Here is a 20,535-nt window from a genome sequence, read left to right as displayed (position 1 = left end):
CTATGTTTATCTGATTTGAGGTAGGGAAGGGGAATAACAAAATGATGAGACAAAGGACAAAGGGTGAACCAATGCAACAGCAGTACTCACAAGATGCTATGTTGGAAATGAACTTTACCATGGGGGCGGGGGGAGTGCGAGAGTGAGGGGGGGAAGGAAAGTGGGAGAAAAATGAGGGAGGGGTAACAATGCTCCATAAGAAATGTACTCATTACCTTACTTATGTAACTAACCTCCCTGTACATCACCTTTACAATAAAATAAAATATTTAAAAACAGCCACAGACTTTCCTCCCCTGGTTTCGAATCAAGATCTTCAGATCTCAGCCTCCTGAGTAAGTAGAATTACAGGCTGAGCCACCAGAGCCAACTTCGCTATTATTTTAAAACAGGACACTGAGATCTTTCCTTTCTGCAAACTCTACCAGGCCACAGACTTGTTTTACGTTATCCTACTGTGGAGTCCATTTGCTGAATGATCTTTCATGCTGATTAAACACATAACACGTTTCTCAAAGTAAGGGTTTCTCCGGGGGCACATTTCTTGTTTTCCCCGGAGTTATGCAAGGCCGGCTTTGCCTTCTGCCCATTGAGTGTTTCAACTAAAGTGGAAAGCAGTGACACTGGCACTTCATGACGAGTCCCTTTGGGTGAGTGAGTGAGCACTGTCTTCTCCATGTGTGGTTCCCTTACTCTCAGCGGGAATACACCTGCAGAATGAGTAACTGAACTGTGCAGAAGGAACTAGCAGGTCACCACGGTTTTGCTGAAAACAGCTTGGAACGGGTCAGGAAAAGTTCACAAGGTCAAGGTCCAACGTGGGCCTCTTCCAGACGCTGGGTGCAGAAGAGGAGCTTCCCCCGGGCTGGCGCGGGTGCAGAAGACACAGACGGGCAGATGTGTGTTCCTTTTCGGGCCTTGCCACCGTTTCTGCGCAATTTAACTCCACCTCCCCAAGCCAGACTGGAAAACAACGCCCCCATTCCCGCCCCTCGCCTCCCCCTCCTCCTCCTCTCCTCCTCCTCCGCCTCCCCTGCCTTTGGTCCTCTCCCGTTACCGAAGTTGAGGGTTATTTTCCTAGAGAGCGGGAGGACAGGCCGGCCCCACGGGCGAGCGGGGCTCCACTTCCCGCCCGTCTGCTCCGGTGGGACAGCAGGGCGGGTCTGTAAGTGGCTCACCGGGGCGGGGAGGGGGCGAGGAGGGGGAGGCCGAAGGAATTGCTGAAAGTCCGCGCGCGGCGGGCTCGGGCGCCGGGTTTGATTGACAAGGACGAGGGGAGGCGGCGGGGCCGCGCGGGGGCGGGGCCGGGGTCCCGCGGGCCGGGGCGCAGACAAAGACGGGCGGGCCGCCAGCCGGCGGGACCCCCGGTGGCGGGCCGGCCTTGGCCGGCACCCAGGGTGGGCGTTCCGTCCGGTCGCCTTCCTCTCCCAAACGGACCCTGGCGGGAGCGCGAGGGGCCCCGGCCGGAGGGAGGCCCGGGCTGGAGAAGGGGCTGAGGGAAGGGGGGCGCGGGGCCGGGCGGCGCCGCAGCCATCAAGTGGGCGTCGCCGGAGCCACCGGCCTGGGGCTGTTCTTCCGGGTTGGAGGCGCTGGCCGCGGGGAGCCGGGTCTGCCCGCGCGGCGTGGCGCGGCGAGGCGGTGCCCGCGCAGCCCGGGCGCGCAGCCCTCCGCCCAGGTGAGCGTGTGGCGGCGCTGGCGCTGCGGGGCGCGCGGAGGGCGCAGCCGGGCCGAGGGCGCGCGGCCTCGGCTGTCCACGCAGGCTCCTCGGGGCGCAGAGACCTGGCTGAGAGCAGACGGGGTGTGGGGTCCGCGGGGCCCTGGAAACGGGGTGCACCCGAGCCGGGTAGTTTGTCTCCCCTTTCTTGGGTCTGTGTGGAAGGCAGTTGGGGGGTGAGAGTAGGGTTGGACTGGGGTCCCTAGCAGAAGGCAGAACATGAGACCGCAGCCGTGCCAGGTGCAGATCTGGGAGCTGGGGTGAGAGGGGCGAAAGTCCTCTGGGATCACTTTGGCCTCCAAGAGGGGAGGGGGTGGAGAAGATCATTAAAGACATTCGGTGGGCAGTGTCCCCAGAGAAACGGCAGCTGGACGCCCTCAAACTGTGTTTGCTCGCAGAGGAAGTTGGAGGAGAGTGCGGTTGCGGGTTGGTTGGCGACACAGGGAGACAACTAGCAGACGTTTTAGATGTACTTCATGGCAGACTGGTGGTGGTGGTGGGTGCCAGCCTCTGAGGCCGGGGGTGGGGTGGGGTGGGGGAGGAGGGCGCAGACCAGTGGGGCCAAGCTGAGGGAGGCCCAGGGCCCTGGCTCGGGCCCAGAGCTGGTCCAAACTTGACTCGGAATGAGTGCTAGGCAGCCTGGACCAATGCCTTGCCAAGAGAAGTTATAAATAACTTTCTACCACACGTTCTTGGAGTGGCAGTTTAGTTGTCCAGAGACAACACCTGTGACACTGGCCACGGCACTGGTGGCTTGGGGCTAGGTCACAGCTGCATGCCTTTCCAGGATAGGGCATTGTGTCCTTGTTGGTATATGTAGCTGTTAAAAGCAGGACTTGTTTATATATTTACAAGTGTCCTTTATTTGCCCTGGGTGCTGGGCTATGCTTAAGATAGGCTGTCAGGGAGGGTGGAGCTCCCTTGCCTACATATTAGTTAAAATGCTGCCTTCTTTGTTGTACTCCTTTTATTTACAAAGCATGCCCTTAAAAAAGACTGAAATGATTGAAGTGACAGTTATCCTACTTTCTGCTGGCTTGCTAAGAATGCTTTCTTTTGCTAATAAGTATGGGTTTTCCTGGGTTTTCCACAGGCTTTTTTTTTCTTTTTTGGTCGGTAGTGGGGCTTGAACTCAGAACCTGAGCACTGTCCCTGGTGCTCTACCACTTTGATCCACATTTCCACTTCCAGTTTTCTAGTGGTTAATTGGAGATTCGAGTTTCAGGGACTTTTATGCCTGGGCTGCTTTCAAACTGCCTCAGATCTCAGTCACCTGAGTATCTAGGAATATAGGCATGAGCCAATAGTACCCAGCTCCACAGGTCTTTACAAACATTCCATTTGTCTTTTTAAAGTTTTTGCTGTACTGGAGATTGAACTTTAGTCCTGGAGCAAACAAGCTTCTACCTTTTGAGCCATATTCCTAAATTTTTTTGCCTTTATTTTCAGATAAGGTCTTTAGCTAATTTTGCATTATCTTGGGCTAGCCTTGAATTGCAGTCCTTCTGTCTCCACTTCCTTAATAGTAGCTGGGATTCCAGGCATGGATCACCATGTTTGGGCAAACATTTTATTTTCAAAGGAAATTTTCTGAAAATACTTGGAGAATGTTTAATAGGTAACCAAGCTCTAGTATAACCGGTTGATTATCCAGTCCTTCAGTCCAAAAATACTTATTGACGTCTCTTTTTTATACAAAGCTCTGGGCTACAGGTCATTGGAAAGTGAATATAACAGCTAGCCAGATGTCCTGTGAGTTGCTAAGGTTACACAGATAGTGCAAGGGCAGAAGGGACTTCCAGCCCAGAGCTCACCCTCTTAAATTCTATCTAGTCTTCCTTTGCTAGATTCAGTGCTTACTTCCAAGGATTTTATTTATTTTTTTGGGTCCGGTCGTGGGGCCTGAACTCTGGGCTTGGGCGCTGTCCCTCAGCTCTTTAGCTCAAGGCTAACGCTCTACCACTTGAGCCACAGCACCACTTCCAGCTTTTTTCTTTTTTCTTATGTGGTGCTGAGGAATCGAACCCAGGGCCTCTTGCATGCAAGGCAAGCGCTCTACCACTGAGCCACCTTCCCAGCCCACTTCCAAGGATTTTAATGTCCACTAGGGTAGGGCTGAGGATGCAGCTCTGTGGTAGAATGCTTGCCTAGCATGCTTGAGGCTCTGGGTTCCATCTCCAGAACAACATACATGCACACACACACACACACACACACACACACTCATGCATGCACATACATACCACACATACTGTTCTGGAAAGATAGTTGTCCATATAACTTACATTTAACAACCATATGTATGCATGCTAAATAAGTAATTTTTCATGTAAATTTTGAGTTGTAAACATTGCCCATATTGTTTCAAAGGCATAAAAACACATGAATGGTCACAAGACACATTTGAAGTAAAGATGCAAGGAGGGGATGTGACTGTTGAGATGGAGAAAACAAACTGGCCAATGACAAGGTGGTTTAAGATGTTCTCTTGCCAATAAACTACCTCCTGGTCTCTGCCCTGTGTGTTTACAACTTGAAGTGTACTTTTTTAAAAAAGAAATTAATTAGTTTCTGAAAGTCTTGGTCCTCCTGATGTCTGAAACCTCAAGTATGTGTTAAATACCAAGTTACCATTTTCCAGACTTCACGCCATGAAATAAGACTTCAGTTTTAAAACATTGTGAAAGTTCATATGACACAAGGATTTTAGAACCTAAAAGGACCCTAGAAAGTTGTTGGTTTCCTCTGCTACTTTTCTTTTCTTTTCTTTTTTTTTTTATAGATATCTGTTTACCTTATATATAGTAAGCTGTAAATCAATGTTTTTTTATTTTTTTATTGTGAAAAAACTATTCAGAGGGGTTACAATTACATGGGCAAGATAATGAGTACATTTCTTATCAAACATTGTAGCCTCCTCCTTTGTTTCCCCTTCCCATCCCTTCCAAGCCTCCCCCTCACCCCCCCACCAAATCCTCCCCCCACTCCCCAACCAAAGTTGTAAAGTTTGTTTTCGACATGACAACTTGTACTTCTCATTGTTGCAACGGGTTCACCTGTATCTCTGCTACTTTTCTAAATCAGAATGATGTGGGAGAGAGTCAGCTCAAACTGTCAGGGTTATCAAACTTGAACAATACTAGGCTTTATTGGAGCCAGCTTCATTCATTTGCTAATGAAGTCTGGGACTGCTTAGTCAGCCCTGTTAGAATTGGAATGATCCAGGAAGAGAAAGACAGGTAAGTAGGGAGGTTGGGATAAGAGTAGGTTATTTAACTGAGTACTGGTGGCTAAAGACTGTAATTCTAGCTACTCAGGAGGCTGAGATCTGAGGATCAGGGTTAAAAGCCAGCCCAGGCAGGAAAAATCTGGAGATTTTTATCTCCAGTTAATTACCAGAAAACTGGAAGTGGTGCTGTAGCTCAAAACGATAGACACTAGCCTTTAGAAATGGAGCTCTGGGACATAGCTCAGGCCTGGAGTTCAAGCCCCATGGGGGGAAAAAGTTATTTAAGTGATGTCAGGAAAAAAAATCCCTCCCTCAAAACAAGCACTATCTTTTATTTATCTTTGTAATACCTTTATATTGCCCTCAGTTTTTCCTTGGCATAGATTTCAATAAACATATGGAATATTTGGCTGAACTTTTGTTTTTCTTTCAGTATGGGTGTTTGAACTCAGAGCCCTCTGTCCTCAAGTGCTTTACCAAACTGAGCTATACTTCCAGCTCTTTGTGCTTTAGGTTATTGTTCTGACAGGGTCTCAAGTTTTTTGCCCTGACTGACTTTGGACCTTGATCCTCCTATGTATGCCCCCGCATGGAGCTAGGAATCTAGGTATGTACCAGCATACATACTTGATTGTTGAGATGGAGTCTCACTAACTTTTTGCCTGTGTTGGTTTGGAACATCAATTTTCCTGATCTCTGACTTCCAAGTAGGTGGGATTACAGATATGACTCCACTTGGTAGCATGACTGAGTTTGCTTTCCATTCTTAGCTATGAGTGGACCTACATGTGACCCATGAATGAGTGAGGAGGATATTCCTAGGACTTGTGAATGATTTAGGGCTGAAATGGGAAGACTAAATTTAAACCATCTATACAAATGTAAAGGATTAATAAGACTCATTTTTATTTATTTATATTTTTTAGTTGGCTATGGGGCTTGAACTCAGGGCTTGGGTGCTATCTCTTAGCTCTTTTGTTCAAGGCTAGCACTCTCCTACTATGAGCTACAGGTCTACTTTTGGTTTTCTGGTGGTTAATTGGAGATAAGAGTCTCATGGACTGTCTTACCTGGGCTGGCTTTGAACTGATCCTCAGATCTCAGCCTCCTGAGTAGCTAGGATTACAGATGTCAGCCACCAGTGCCCAACCTTCAGACTCATTTTTAATTGCATACCTGAAGATAATAGCATTGCAAGCACTCTCTCTTTAGCTTTCGTTTTATTCGGTCTCAAATGCCTTTTCCTTTTGAACTAAAGGATAGATAAAAGATCTCCTCTTTGATCCATCAAAGAACTCCGAACTTGCACCACTTCACTTTGTAATGTTATTGCTTTTCTTATCTCCAAGTGGATGACCCAGTCCAGTTTGATTCTGCAAGTGTTTCTTAGGCTTGCCAAAACCTGTCCCCAGGCACATATTTGTTGAATTAAAGGGTATCTTGTGAGTTAGCACTGCTTGGATTGAGAATTTCCACTACCAGTGTTTCCTTCTGACATTTTAAAGGATGCTTCTTTGGGGAGTTGTGGCAACAGTTCTGAAATTAAAACTGAGCTGCATCCTTTTTCCTGTGGAGTCTGGAGGAATGTTCATGGAGTCCACTGGGTTCTGTGTTTGGCTCTGTGCATGCATATGCTTTTTTCTATTCTGGAAGGAAAGCTGAGAAAGGTGGGGGAACATCAGGACTTGTGGAGATGGTGGGAGTGCCTTCCATGTGTCCCAGAGGAGAGTGCATGGGGTGGATGAAGGAGCCTCAGTAACAGCAAAAGCTAGCCACACTTCACCTTGTTAGACTAGGAAACATATGTCCACTTTGTGAGAACCACATTCAACAGAGCTCACAGTTTACCACATCTGCAAGCACAAGCCTGTGTGGTAAACATACCATGGGAGTCTTGGCATCTAAACATTTTCTTTCTTTCTTCTTAGAGATTTTCCTTCAAGGACATCGGAGTTTGGAAAGTTGGGAATTCATACCGTCATGGCAAACCTATTGAAAACAGTGGTGACTGGCTGCTCGTGTCCTTTGCTAAGCAATTTGGGGTCCTGTAAGGTTCTACCTGGGAGGAAGAATTTTGTACGAACATTTCACACACATCGGGCACTGTGGTGTAAATCCCCTGGGAAGCCAGGTAACGTCTTATTGCAATGTTTGTTTCAAGTCTTAGGAGCTAATAGCTCTTTTGCTGATAAAGAGCAAGCCGTTCAGTTTTATAACCTTGTGCTTGCTTGCAGGTGACCATTAAAAAAAAAGTGCGATCTATCTTATATTTTTCATGTCTAGAACTTCCTGATTGCCATTTCTAATAGGAAGGAAAAAAAATAGAAAAAGGAAAAAGGTAAAGCAGTTGAGCTGTACTTGGGTGCCTATTACTCATAGTAACTATTTCTAGTAGTAGTCTCCCCTGTTCCGATACAAAGGGGAACTGTACTGTACATAGCTCACTTCTGCTCAGGGATTTGGATTTAAGGCTATCAATTAATCTATATTGTTCACAATTTAATAACTAGCAAGTTCATTGTCGTTGTTTAGGTGAGACTCCTTGGAGTCCTCCTACATGCTATGAGTAGGTTGAAGCTGTCCCTGCCTTGTCTGTGACCTGCCCTCTTCTCACCTCCTTTTGATACAAACCATTGTCTGCCACTGGACTGCTGTATTAGTCTATTGTCTTTTACTTCCTCCCTTTCCTATCCTACAATCTATTCTGCATAAGACTCTGAGAATAATCTATTTAAAGTTGAAATATCATGTCAGTTTTCTCTTCAGAATTCATTATTACTTTCCTAGCCCATACAGAGTAAGAGTGAAATTTTCCAGTGGCTTGCGATGCTTTCCTTGATAGGACCCTTGCATGTTTCTGTTCGGGAATGTAGGCCAGAAAGAGGAGAGGCTAAAGGGGGTCCTTTTTTTTTTTGGGTCCTGTTGTAGGGCCTGAACTCTGGGCCTGGGCGCTGTCCCTCAGCTCTTCAGCTCAAGGCTAGCGCTCGACCATTTGAGCCACAGTGCCACTTCCGGCTTTTTTCTTTTTACTTATGTGGTGCTGAACCCAGGGCCTCAGGCTTGCAAGGCAAGCACTCTACCACTGAGCCACCTTCCCAGCCCCAAGGGGGTCCTTTTAAGCTGATCCACCTCTCTTCACAGACTTTGCAAAGATCATCCAAGAATTTCTATCTGCCCTTTACTGGTTAGACCTCAGGCATATGTCTGTGTGCGCAGGAGCCTTAGACATTCATACTTTTGTTCCAGAGAGCAATAGTCAAGCTGAAAATGGCATTTGGCTTCATAATGGAGGATAGGATGGATAAGCTTTTCTTTTTAGGCAATACTAGAGAATGGACTTAGGGCCTCTTGCTTGTTAGCCCAGCACTGTATTGCTGAGCCATGTTTTCAGTTCCTTTTTTGTGTTGGTAGGGTCTCATTTTCTACTAGGCCTGGCCAGGGCTGTGATCCTGCTATTTGTACTTCCCTGAGTGACTGGGAATGACACGAGTGCCAAACCTTGTTCAGTCATAGTGTTTTCTTTGTAGTTGGGCTAGGTGCATGGTACTGCTCAGCCATTAAATCAGATAGAATTTTATAAATGTTTATGCCCATGTTGGCCTTGAATGGTGAACTCCAGTTTCTGCCTCCCAGATATTGGGTCAGCAAGGTCATTCTTTGAACAGTGAAAACAGAAAGAATGAAAGAGAAAAAGAACAAGTGGAAAAACATGAATGCTGATAGGAATTGCTTGCCATACTTTTCAGTGTGGTCATAACACTTTTCATTTAGAAAAAAAAGAATATCTTTTAGAGATTAAAAAATAATATAAATTGATGATCAGAAACCAAACCTAAAAGTCTTGTGTGTGCATGTGTATATATATATATATATATATGTGTGTGTTTGTATGTATGTATGTATCTATATATATAAAATGGAACATTATTAAAATTGGTGTTCATAAATTTACTCACAAGGACAATCCTCATATCCTCAATACATTTACTTGCTTTTGTTTTTGTCATGCTATGACCTGACTTGCCAGAGTTATTTAAAACAAAATATCTGGAGATCAAGTTGGGAACTCTTAGCAAAATATATGCTGCCACTTGTGTCACCTGAGCAGGAGGAAAGAGGCTATGAATTCTATTTTAGGCAGACATAAGAATTCAAAAGCCTGGCAGTTTAGTGAATACATTAATAGTAACACAAACTTAAAAATGAAGGACGGTTGCTTCGGGGCTGAAGATGAGAGGATTGAAGTTCATTACTGGTCCAGACAGCTTTGGAATACTTTTTTTTTTTTTTGAGAATCAATACAAACTCCTGGATTATAACACTTTGGACATGTTTTATTCCACTTCCAGTATTAATATTCTATTTGATGTTTGAATTATCCTGTTTGGTTAGTGGAAGCCATTTTATTTATTTATTTATTTATTTTGGGTCCAGTTGTGGGCTCTGTTCCTCAGCTCTTCAGCTCAAGGCTAGCGCTCTACCACTTGAGCCACAGCACCACTTCTGGCTTTTTTTCTTTTTGCTTATGTGGTGTTGGGGAATCCAATCCAGGGCCTCAGGCATGCAAGGCAAGCGCTCTACCACTGAGCCACCTTCCCAGCCCAGTGGAAGCCATTTTAGTTGACTCCTAAATACTTCTCAAATAACTTTGCTCATCTTTGGTAATGTACTTGATTTTTGGTATGTAGTGTTTTAGATTTGAGGCTGTCAGGTAAGTAGACTCCAGATAAGTATATGTGACTTAATTTTTTGCATCCATCTAAATATTTACCTGTTTTTTACTTCTCCAATTCAAGTACTTTTAGGTTGACTTAACCACTGTAAGGGCTCCATAAATTATTCTGTATTGATAATTTGATTCATCTTTTATTATGTATGTTCACAGTTACCTTATAAGCCCATATTGTAAGATGTTTTGGGCTGCTTGAAACTGAATTATATCAAGTTATATTTTGTGATGCAGGTTTGTTTCTTTGTATTGTTGGGAAGAATGATAGAGAGCTCATGACACCCGTTAGGTGCTTCCTGAAGAAATGGAATGTTATTCTCAATTTCATAGCTATGACTCATCCTCTCCCTTTATTTAGTACTGTTGTGCTGTTGAGCTCCCTTTGATTACTTTATAGTTGTGCGTACAGATAATTTCAGTACCACTCAACTCTCCTCTTTTTGTCTCTTTCTTTGAGCCTCTCATTCTAACCTCTCAGAAGATTTGAATGTATTGAGTTTATGAGTTGATTGGTCAGTCACCAATTGAATCATTGAATTTGTGATAGGATGGGTAGGTCACCAGCTAACACAGTGTCCTTGAGCACCATTCCTGCATAAGTCATCTCCTTGGCTAGGATGCTGTTTTTCCTTACAGATGATTATCTTTGACCTAGTTGAGGAGGACTTGTCTAATCTTTTTTTTTTTTTTTTGGCCTGAACTCTGGGCCTGGGCGCTGTCCCTCAGCTCTTCAGCGCAAGGCTAGCGCTCTACACTTGAGCCACAGTGCCACTTCCGGCTTTTTTCTTTTTGCTTATGTGGTGCTGAGGAATAGAACCCAGGGCCTCAGGCATGCAAGGCGAGTGCTCTACCACTGAGCCACCTTCCCAGCCCTTTGTCTAATCATTTTTTGCTAAGAATATAGATATAACACTTGGAAATCTCTGAGGAATTGCCTATGGCCAGTCATCAGGGAAGGGACTAGGGGTATGTCAGGACCTCAAGTATGTAGTACAGAACTTTTCTTCAAAAGAGTGATATATTTAAGACCATAATCCCAGAAGGATTGAAAGAGTTAATTGAAAAAGTTCCCTTAGCATGCTGTGTGTGATCTTTTACCCTTTTTTTTTTGTTGGTTGTGGGGCTTAAACTCTGGACCTGGGCCCTGTCCCTTAGCTCTTCAGCTCAAGGCAAGCGCTCTACTGCTTGAGCCACAGCACCACTTCCAGTGTTCTAGTGGTTTATTGGAGATAAGAGTCTCATAGACTTTCCTGCCCGGGCTGGCTTTGAACTGCAATCCTCAGATCTCAGCCTCCTGAGTAGCTAGGATTACAGGCATGAGCCACCGGCACCCGGCTTCATCCTATTTTTTTTCCTCCTAAGAATAAAGTAAGTTTGTCAAGATCCCTTGGATTAAATAAAATATTTAGACCTTTCAGGAGAGGGGGAATAAAAAAATTATCATTTACCAAAAAAGGTAGAGGGCTTATGATTATGAATCATCATTTACTTTTTAAAATTTTTATTCATTTTTATCTTTAAATGATTTACAGAAGATTACAAATTAACATTTCCATTTATATGAATTGTGCTACATCTATCCCTACCCACCAGTTACATTGAGTTTTACACTTCTTTTTTCATATATGTACATTGAGTATAATTGTATACATCCACTATTCCCTTTTCCATTCATCCCTTCCCCCTATATTTCCTATTTAAAACATGTTTCAGCTTCATGCTATTCATTTTTAAAAATTGTTTCAAGGGTTTATACCATGGAATTTTACTCCTGCTTGGTCATATATGTATGCATATGTCCCTGTGTATATTTACATGGAGTACATGGAGGTTATACTTTAGGCCTAAGATATACATATGAGAAAAAAAAGCACTCTTAAGTCATCAGTTTAAATAGCAACTTGTATGTAGTAATTGTTTTTTTTTTTGGTCGGTTGTGGGGCCTGAACTCTGGGCCTGAGCGCTATCCCTCAGCTCTTTAGCTTATGGCTAGCACTCTACCACTTGAGCCACAGTGCCACTTTTGGCTTTTTCTGCTTATGTGGTGCTGAGGAATTGAACCCAGGGCCTTATGCATGCAAGGCAAGCACTCTACCACTGAGCCAACTTCCCAGCCCAGTATGTAGTAATTTTTGAAGAACAGACTGCTTATTTCCATTTCCTGAAATCTGTTGCTAAATATATTTTTTGTTGTTGTTTACCTTGTTTTTGTAGGAATTCCATATAAGCAACTGACTGTTGGTGTTCCCAAGGAGGTCTTCCAAAATGAGAAGCGAGTGGCATTGTCTCCTGCTGGTGTTCAGGCCTTAGTCAAGCAAGGTTTTAATGTTGTTGTGGAATCTGGTGCAGGTGAAGCTTCTAAGTTCTCAGATGATCACTACAGAGCAGCAGGAGCTCAAATCCAAGGGACAAGGGAAGTGCTGGCTTCTGATTTGGTGGTCAAAGTAATTTTTACATTTTATTTTTTTCATTTATTGCATGCTAACTCTTTGAAATCCAATTGTAGAAAATTAACTTTTTCTGGTGTTCAAGGTTTTTCAGTGTCATCTTCCTCCCTTCCCCTTCCCCTTTACCTTCCCCTTCCCCTTTCCTCTTCCTCCTTCCTTTTCTTTTCTTCTCTTCTGTTTTCTTTAGTACATGGATTTGAACTCAGGGCCTCATGTTTGCTGCATGGTGTTTTGCCACTTGAAAACACATCATCATTCCTTTTTATTGGTTATTTGAGATCTCATATGTATACATAGGGTTGCCTGGAAAAAGGTCTTCCTACCTACGTTTCATTACCATGCATAGTTTTTAATTGGTTAAATGGGGTTTGAGAACTTTCTTTGTGCACTGTCCTTTAACCAAGGTCCTTCTGAGTAGCTAGGAATATAGACAGGAGTCACTCCTACTGATTGTTTAAAAAATTAATGCATAGTAATTGTCTATTTATTATGTAGTGTTATATTTTGATATGTTTATAATGTACAGTGCTCAAATCAGGGTAATTAATGTACCCATCACTGTATACATTGGTCATTTCAGCTTTTCCTGTTTTCGAATGATGTCCCTTTTCTCAAAGAAATGATTTTCTGTTGTGAATGTTCTTCATGCTTCATAGAACTTTTGTCAAGTAATGTGACCTATGTTTAGTAACTGTAAGAAGGGATAAAGAGATCTTTTTTTTTTTTTTTGGGTCTAGTCGTGGGGCCTGAACTCTGGGCCTGGGCGCTGTCCCTCAGCTCTTCAGCTCCAGGCTAGCATTCTACCACTGAGCCACCTTCCCAGCCCGAGATCTTCATTTTTATATTTAATCTGTGGAAATATCCTTTTAAAATTGTCTAGGGCAAATACATTGTATATGGCCCTCTATATACCAGATTACCTACAGATGAGTGTTGGCTGCCAGAATGGAAGGACTGCCCAGGACTAAATGGACAACATCTGATACATGAAGGCTCAGTGATTTACATGGACGTTCTGTAGTGCTATTTCTGGATAGGGAGAGACTATTCTAAAGAATTCTCAGCATTGGGTTGAATGGCAAGTAGTCTTCTTAAAATAAGTTCTTGACGTAATGTAGTAGAAATCTATATGCTAAAGAACTTTAGAATTAAAAAAAAAATCAAGTAAGCTGTGTGCTGATGGCTCATGTTTGTAATCCTAGTTACTCAGGAGGCTGAGAAGTGAGGATTGCAGTTCAAAGCCAGCCTGGGCAGGAATGTCTGTGAGACTCTTATCTCCAATTAACCACCAGAAAAACCAGAAGTAGTGCTGTGGCTCAAAGTAGTAGAATGCTAGCCTTGAACTCAGGGACAGCACCCAGGCCCCACCCCAAAAAAAATCATTTAAAGGAGGAGACTGTATCGAGTGTATACTAGATGGAAATTAAAGCTAAGCCTTAAACTACATCCTAAATGTCCTACAATCAATGCAGACATCATTACCAGATTAAAACCAGGTTTTCTACTGAAAAATGAGTGGTTTTTGTTTGTTATTTTGACAGTCCTGGGGCTTGAACTCGGAGCCTGAGCACTGTCCCTGAGCTTCTTTTATTCAAGGATAGCACTCTACCATTTGAGCTAAAGTGCTACTTCTGGCTTTTTCTGCTTATGTGATACTGAGGAATCAAACCCAGGGCTTCATACATGCTAGGCAAGCAACGTTCCCAGCCCAACAAGCAGTTTCATATTAATTTTTACCAGGAATTAATTACATAGTTGTCTCTCCCTTCTCACCCCCCCATTTAACAGTTCTAGAAGATTTTTTTTTGGGAGGTCCTGGGGATTGAGCCCAATACTGTTAGCATGGTAAAAATGAGCTCCAGCCTCAGCCCCAACAGGATCTTAAATGATGATTTTTTTTTGTAGATGATATGATTATTGCTATAGAAAATTAGTAGTGAAAATTGGGGCTGGGAAGGTGGCTCAGTGGTAGAGCGCTTGCCTTGCATGCATGAGGCCCTGGGTTCGATTCCTCAGCACCACATAAGCAAAAAGAAAAAAAGCTGGAAGTGGTGCTGTGGCTCAAGTGGTAGAGTGCTAGCCTTGAGCTGAAGAGCTGAGGGACAGCGCCCAGGCCCAGAGTTCAGACCCCACAACTGGACCCCCCCTCATAAAAAGAAAATTAGTAGTGAAAATTATGGTATAGAGATAAGTTGTAAATCAGTATTTTAAAGTTTTGGGTTTATCTACTTGGTAATGTAACTTGATATGCAGTAAAGGAATTTAAAGTTAATAGAAAATAGTACAGTCCATGCCAATGTATAATTTAGGGAGGCAGATTCTTTGCAGTGTCTCTCAAGAAACGATGATAGGAGTGTATTTTGCAAATACTATTTTCTTTTAGGAGTGCATAATGTATATGAACATGTTAGAGGTGTGTTGATAATCTGTAATATAAACATTTATACATCATTATACTATCATTAATACATTATTTGACCTGGGGTGGCTCTCTTTTTTGGTGCTGGTCCTAGGGTTTGAACTCAGGGCCTGGGTGTTGTCCCTAAGCATCTTTTCTCAAGGCTAGCATTCTACCATTTGAACCACAGTGCCATGTCTGACTTTTTCTGAGTAGTTTGCTGGAGAAAAGAGTTTCATAGATTTCCTTCCCAGGCTGGTTTTGCACTGTGATCTTCAGATTTCAGCCTGCTGAGTTGCTACGATTACAGGTGTGAACCACTGGTGTCCAGTTTATTCTTCTGTAATCTTATCTCAATGATGTATTATTTAAGTTGTCTTCTTCACTAAAAAATGTGAAAGAATTCATGTTTTTAATGTGTGATTGACTCTACTTTCAGGTTCGAGCCCCCATGGTTAATCCAACCTTAGGTCTTCACGAAGCTGACCTTTTGAAGCCATCAGGAACACTGATAAGTTTTATTTACCCAGCCCAAAATCCAGACCTGCTAAATAAACTTTCTGAAAGAAAAAGTACGGTTTTGGCAATGGACCAGGTTCCGAGAGTTACAATTGCTCAGGGATATGATGCTCTCAGCTCCATGGCCAACATTGCTGGGTAAGTTGATTCTTTTCTTTTCAGTTGAGCAGAAGCACAGTGGCAGTACACAAACATATTGTAGCTCTTCTCTCTGCATGTAATCGTGGTTGTAGATTATACATGGTTGTAGAGTATACTTCCATTATTTTTATGATCCACTTTTTAGTTGCAGTGATTACATAGGAAATGGGCTTAATTTTACCCCTTTTTTTTTGGTGCCTGTCCTGGGGCTTGAATTCAGGGCCTGAGTGCTGTCCCTAAGCTTTTTTCTTAAAAGTTAGGGCTCTATCAGTTGAGCCACACCTTCACTTCTAGCTTTTTGTTGGTTAATTGATGATAAGAGTCTTTCAGATACATCTACCAGGGCTGGCAAAACATTAACCACTGATGTCTGGCTAAATTTATTTCTCATATTTTTTGAGATAGAGCAGCAATGGTGTTTGAACTCTAGGACTGATACTTGCTGAGCAGATGCTGTATGCTTGAGCATTCTCAGCTCTGGGGCACCTGTGTTTTGATTATAATCCATCACATAAGGTCAGGTGTGGCCTATTCTGGTTATAGTTTCATGCCAGTTTTTGCTGTAGGATTATTTATTATTTATTTATTTTTATTGTAAAGGTGATGTACAGAGGGGTTATGGTTACGTAATCATGCAATGAGTATATTTCTTTGAACAGTGTCACCCCTTCTCTCATTTTCTCCCATGTTTTTCCTTCCTTGCTTCCTTCCCCTACAAATTATATAGTTCATTTTCAGCATAGTGTCTAGTGAGTGTGATGTAGGATTTTTGAATTAGAGATGTTTGACCTGTATTCACAGAATCATGCGTGTGCACACGCACGTGCACAACCACACCCACACCCACCCACCCACACCCACACCCACCCACACCCACACCCACACCCACCCACACCCACACCCACACCCACACACCTGATTGACCATCTCCTTGCCATTTCCTCTCTCCTTTTCTCCTTTCTTTCCTCCCTTCATTTCTTCCTTCCTTCTATTCTTCTCCACTCCTTTCCCTTTCTCTTTCTCTTCCCTTCCCCCACTTTCCCTTCCCTTCTTTTCTTTTTTTTTGTTCATTTTTTTGTTCTTGAGAAGGATTTTGCTTAAGGTTGGCCTTAAACTAATTCTGCTTCAGCCTCTTTACAGTTGGGATTATAAGCTTCCTAGCAACATATCATTACATATCTAGACTGCTGTCCTAATTGTATAGATAAACTCTTAAAATATTTGTTGAATAGAGAAGTAAAATGTCATACTCAAGGAAGGCTTACTTTCTAAAATTTTTTTTTGGGGGGCAGGGGGAAGATGGGAAGGGATGGGAAGGGGAAACAAAGGAGGAGGCTACAATGCTTGATAAGAAATGTACTAATTATCTTGCCCGCGTAATTGTAACCCCTCTGTACAGTATTTTCACAATTAAAAAAAAAGACTGAGCAAAACGCTAAGGGAAAGCACCCTCAAAAAATTGTGTTTTTGGTGCCAGTACTGGGACTTGAACTCAGGGCCTATGTGCTGTCCCTGAGCAATTTTGCTGAAGGCTAGTGCTCTACCACTTGAGTAACAGCTCCACTTCCAGCTTTTTGTGCTTAAGTGGAAGTAAGAGTCTCATGTATTTTTCTTGTCAGCACTACTTTCTAAACCATGATCCTCATATCTCAGCATCCTGAGTAGCTAGGATTACATGTGTGAACCACTGGTGCCTAGTAGAAGGCTTACATTTATAACTGCGGGCTATGTCTTCTTACTCTGAGACTAGGGTGGCAATGAACTACACTTGCCTGCCAGCACCTTACAGTCCTGTTACTGCCTAGAACGTTAGGTTGAGGAGGATTCTAAGATCTGTTCTACTCGGAGGAAGGTGACTGTGTAGTCTGCCTGCCATGTTACGAGGGAAAGAAGCAATTACATGATTTTGGTATATTGCTGACTTTGCCTGAGAGGATGGAAAAATGAAAAATAGAATCATGCTTATGAAATCTTCTCTAAGAATCAGATTATATTTTGTGATGAAAACTATTCAAAGTGCATGGAGATAAAAACCGAAACAACAGGCCAATATGAAAAGAAGCATTTTCCAGACTCATGATTTAAAAATTTTCTTTGGTTTTATATTTTGGATGTAGCATATCAAATATGTCATGAGATCTACTTCGTGTTTCAGCTGTTCCCTTTTGACGTGAATAAGACAACATAAACAAAAATGACAAGTTAAAACATACTTTATTTTCCTTAATGTAATGTGGTAAACACTTTGCTTGAAGATTTTATTTGTGCTACAGATAACACACAAAGCAGAAAATTGCTTTCGTGTTTACTTAGCTTATAAATGACTTATGGGATGTCAAACTAAAAATTTTGTATGGAAAATATACAATGTAAAGTTATGAGGGTATGCTAATTCTGTTACCTGAAATGCACACAAGTGAAAGAATAGCTGTGGATCAGTGGTTTTCTTTTTGTTTTTTTTTTTGGGTCCAGTCGTGGGGCCTGAACTCTGGGCCTGGGTGCTATCCCTCAGCTCTTCAGCTCAAGGCTAGCGTTCTACCACTTGAATCACGGCGCCACTTCCGGCTTTTTTCTTTTTTGCTTATGTGGTGCTGAGGAATCGAACCCAGGGCCTCATGCATGCAAGGCAAGCGCTCTACCACTGAGCTACCTTCCCAGCCCTGGATTAGTGGTTTTAACTTTAGATTCTTTTGAGCAACATTAAAAGGCTATATAAATAAGTCTGATAAGAGCTGACAGCAGTAGTGTCCAGAAACATTCTTTTTTTTTGTTGGTCATGGGGCTTGAACTCTGGGCCTGGGCACTGTCCCTCAGCTCTTCTGCTCAAGGCTAGCGCTCTACCACTTGAGCCACAGCACCACTTAAGGTTTTCTGAGTGGTTTATTGGAGATGAGAGTCTCACAGTCTTTCCAGCCCTGGCTGGCTTTGAACTGAGATTCTCAGATCTCAGCCTCCTGAGTAGCTAGGATTACAGGCGTGAGCCACCGGTGCCCAGCCCAGAAACATTCTTATTGTCTGTCTACAAATATGGTTTTCCTGCTCCAGTGTGATTAACTTGAAGCCATGATGGTGTGTGTTACATGTTTTTACATCAGTTTTATTAGACATTAGAATATAAGATCTGATCAGGGAGAGGTTTTGTTGCCAGTTACTGGTGATTTTCACATTAAACAGTTGTATTGTATGTCTGAGAAATAATAATGTAACCATGTACAAAAGTACCTTTTAAATATAAAATATGAAAATTGATTAGTGTAATCTATCTAAAATATCCTATTAAAGAAAAGATGGTACACACAGGTTAGTTTTTATTGCATAACTTGTCATAGCTAAAATAATTAATGTTTGATTGAATATTGATCGAGCGCAGGCAATTCATCATGCTCTCCCCTCATGATCTGTGCTTTGGTTTATCATTTAGTCCAGCTCTCAGAGATAAATACCCTTCTTGTCTCTACTTTATAGATGAGGACACCAAGAGTTAAAGACTTTTCCTAAGGGCACAAAGCTATATTCAGTCTCAAAATCTCAAACGATCAACAAAATCCCAAGTCTTTCTTTGTCCTACCCCTTACATTTAAGCCCTCCATAGTTAGTCATAGAAGAAAATTAGGACAACATAAGAAAAGTAAAAGGACAAATCTGAAAGATACCAAGTCTCAGCACCCAAAAAAAGCATCGTTGGCATTTTCATGTCTTTCTTTCCTTTTTCTTCCTCAATGCATCCACTGCAGTATGGTTAGGAAGAGGTGGAATGGCATCTTAGATAGGAGCATGCCTCTGTAAAGCAGGCTGCTGAGTGCTGGCAGTCGGCTAGTCTGCTCATTTCTCTGTTTTATTTTCCTAACCTATTAGCTAAAAGTAGTATTTGCAAAAAAATATGTGGGCTTAAAAGTTTTCATTGTTAGCTGAGCACCGGTGGCTCACACCTGTAATCCTAGCTACCCAGGAGGCTGAGATCTGAGGATCACAGTTCAGAGCCAGCCCGGGCAGGAAAGTCCACACTATCTCCAATAAATCACTTGAAAACCGGAAGTGGTGCTGTAGCTCAAGCGGTAGAGCGTTTGCCTTGAGCTGAAGAGTGCAAGAACAGCATCCAAGCCCAGAGTTCAAGCCCCACGACCAACGACAAAAAAAAAGTTTTCATTGTATGGAATTATCCCCCCCCCTTTTTTTTTTTTTTAGTTATAAGGCCGTTGTCCTCGCAGCAAATCATTTTGGACGTTTTTTTACTGGTCAGATCACAGCTGCTGGAAAAGTTCCTCCAGCCAAGGTAAGTACATCTTTTAGTGTTTGTTCATAATGCATATTCATGAAAAGCAAGGATATATGTAGTCTTAAAATAGAGTGATTTAAAAGTTTTATTGTGTGTTAGCTCCACTGGATGATTTTTGTGGCACTCACAAATTTATGGTGGAGCTATAATGAACTCCCTTTTCTGGAAGTTCTGGTTCTTTAAATTTTACTTCTTATCTTTCTGTTTTTTATTTAGTAACTTGAATTCTTAAGGAGATTTTAGTTTGCGGGCATAATTATATCTGTGTAAAAAAACTTCAAGATATATTCACAAATTCTAGGTTTCTCAGTTATTGCAACATTTTAGTTCATAGATTGAACCTTTTAGGTTTCTTCACTTCTGGTCAATTTTTGGGTCAAGAGGACAGAAAAATGGGAAGTGTGTACTTGGAACTTGGCAGAGGAGAAGAGTTCTGCTTCTGAATCCAGATTGGGAGAGGGAAGCAGTTAATGATGGCTAAGCAAAAGAACAGGGGGTTATGTTGTGACTTTCAATCATAGTAATATAGACCTTAGGTCTAGGCGCAGGAAGAAGAACCTTCCATGTGTTATCTACCTGCCTGCAGCTATAGGCTTCTTGCTTTTAAATGCTTTATTATATAAACCCAGAGTTTTTATACAGTTTTTATACAACAAACACACACCGAATAACAGCTTTCAGAAATCTAGTCACAAGTGAAAGAAAACAACAGGTGATTAAAGTGTAGACCAGAATACTTAGCAAGAAAGTGTGATATGATATGATATTTGAAATAAATCCTTTGTACGATCAAAACCAAACATCTGGCTCAAGGTGGCCAGAAGCCCACTGGCTGATTGCTTTGATGCCCAACTCCACTACTTAGTTTTTATTTGAGTCCTTTTAAAACTTGTGGAAGTTGAGAAGAAAACTGTGATATAAGATTAAAAAGTGTAGCCAAAGACCAAAGGCTTGAAGGAAGAATTTAGTGAGGTCTTAAAATGTTTCATCTTTTTTTTTTTTTTCAAGTTTTATTGTAAAGATGCTGTACTGAGGGGTTAGTTACATGAGTAAGGTAATGAGTACATTTCTTTTTTTTTTTT

General features: G+C 42.4%; 1 protein-coding gene across 3 annotated transcripts in view; it reads left to right on the top strand.

Annotated features, from left to right (window-relative positions):
- Positions 1 to 1,021: 1,021 nt before the first annotated feature.
- Nnt (nicotinamide nucleotide transhydrogenase) overlaps positions 1,022 to 20,535 on the top strand; it is a 101,086-nt gene continuing 81,572 nt past the window's right edge. Inside the window, exons 1-5 of one of the 3 annotated variants that reach the window (XM_013018591.1) lie at positions 1,022 to 1,161; positions 6,872 to 7,074; positions 11,887 to 12,116; positions 14,957 to 15,174; positions 19,363 to 19,450. In XM_013018591.1, the coding sequence (XP_012874045.1) occupies positions 6,924 to 7,074; positions 11,887 to 12,116; positions 14,957 to 15,174; positions 19,363 to 19,450 (687 nt within the window). In that variant the 5' untranslated portion in view covers positions 1,022 to 1,161; positions 6,872 to 6,923. Of the gene's footprint in view, positions 1,166 to 1,596; positions 1,676 to 6,871; positions 7,075 to 11,886; positions 12,117 to 14,956; positions 15,175 to 19,362; positions 19,451 to 20,535 lie in introns of those variants that run through there. The other 2 variants (XM_013018589.1, XM_013018590.1) reach the window with 2 other exon arrangements.

The sequence above is a fragment of the Dipodomys ordii genome, unplaced genomic scaffold (assembly GCF_000151885.1).
Source record: "Dipodomys ordii isolate 6190 unplaced genomic scaffold, Dord_2.0 Scaffold41, whole genome shotgun sequence".
NCBI classification, from domain to species: Eukaryota; Metazoa; Chordata; class Mammalia; order Rodentia; family Heteromyidae; genus Dipodomys; species Dipodomys ordii.
The sequence above is the reverse complement of the archived record's forward strand: the minus strand, read 5'-3'. Positions and strand labels throughout refer to the sequence as shown.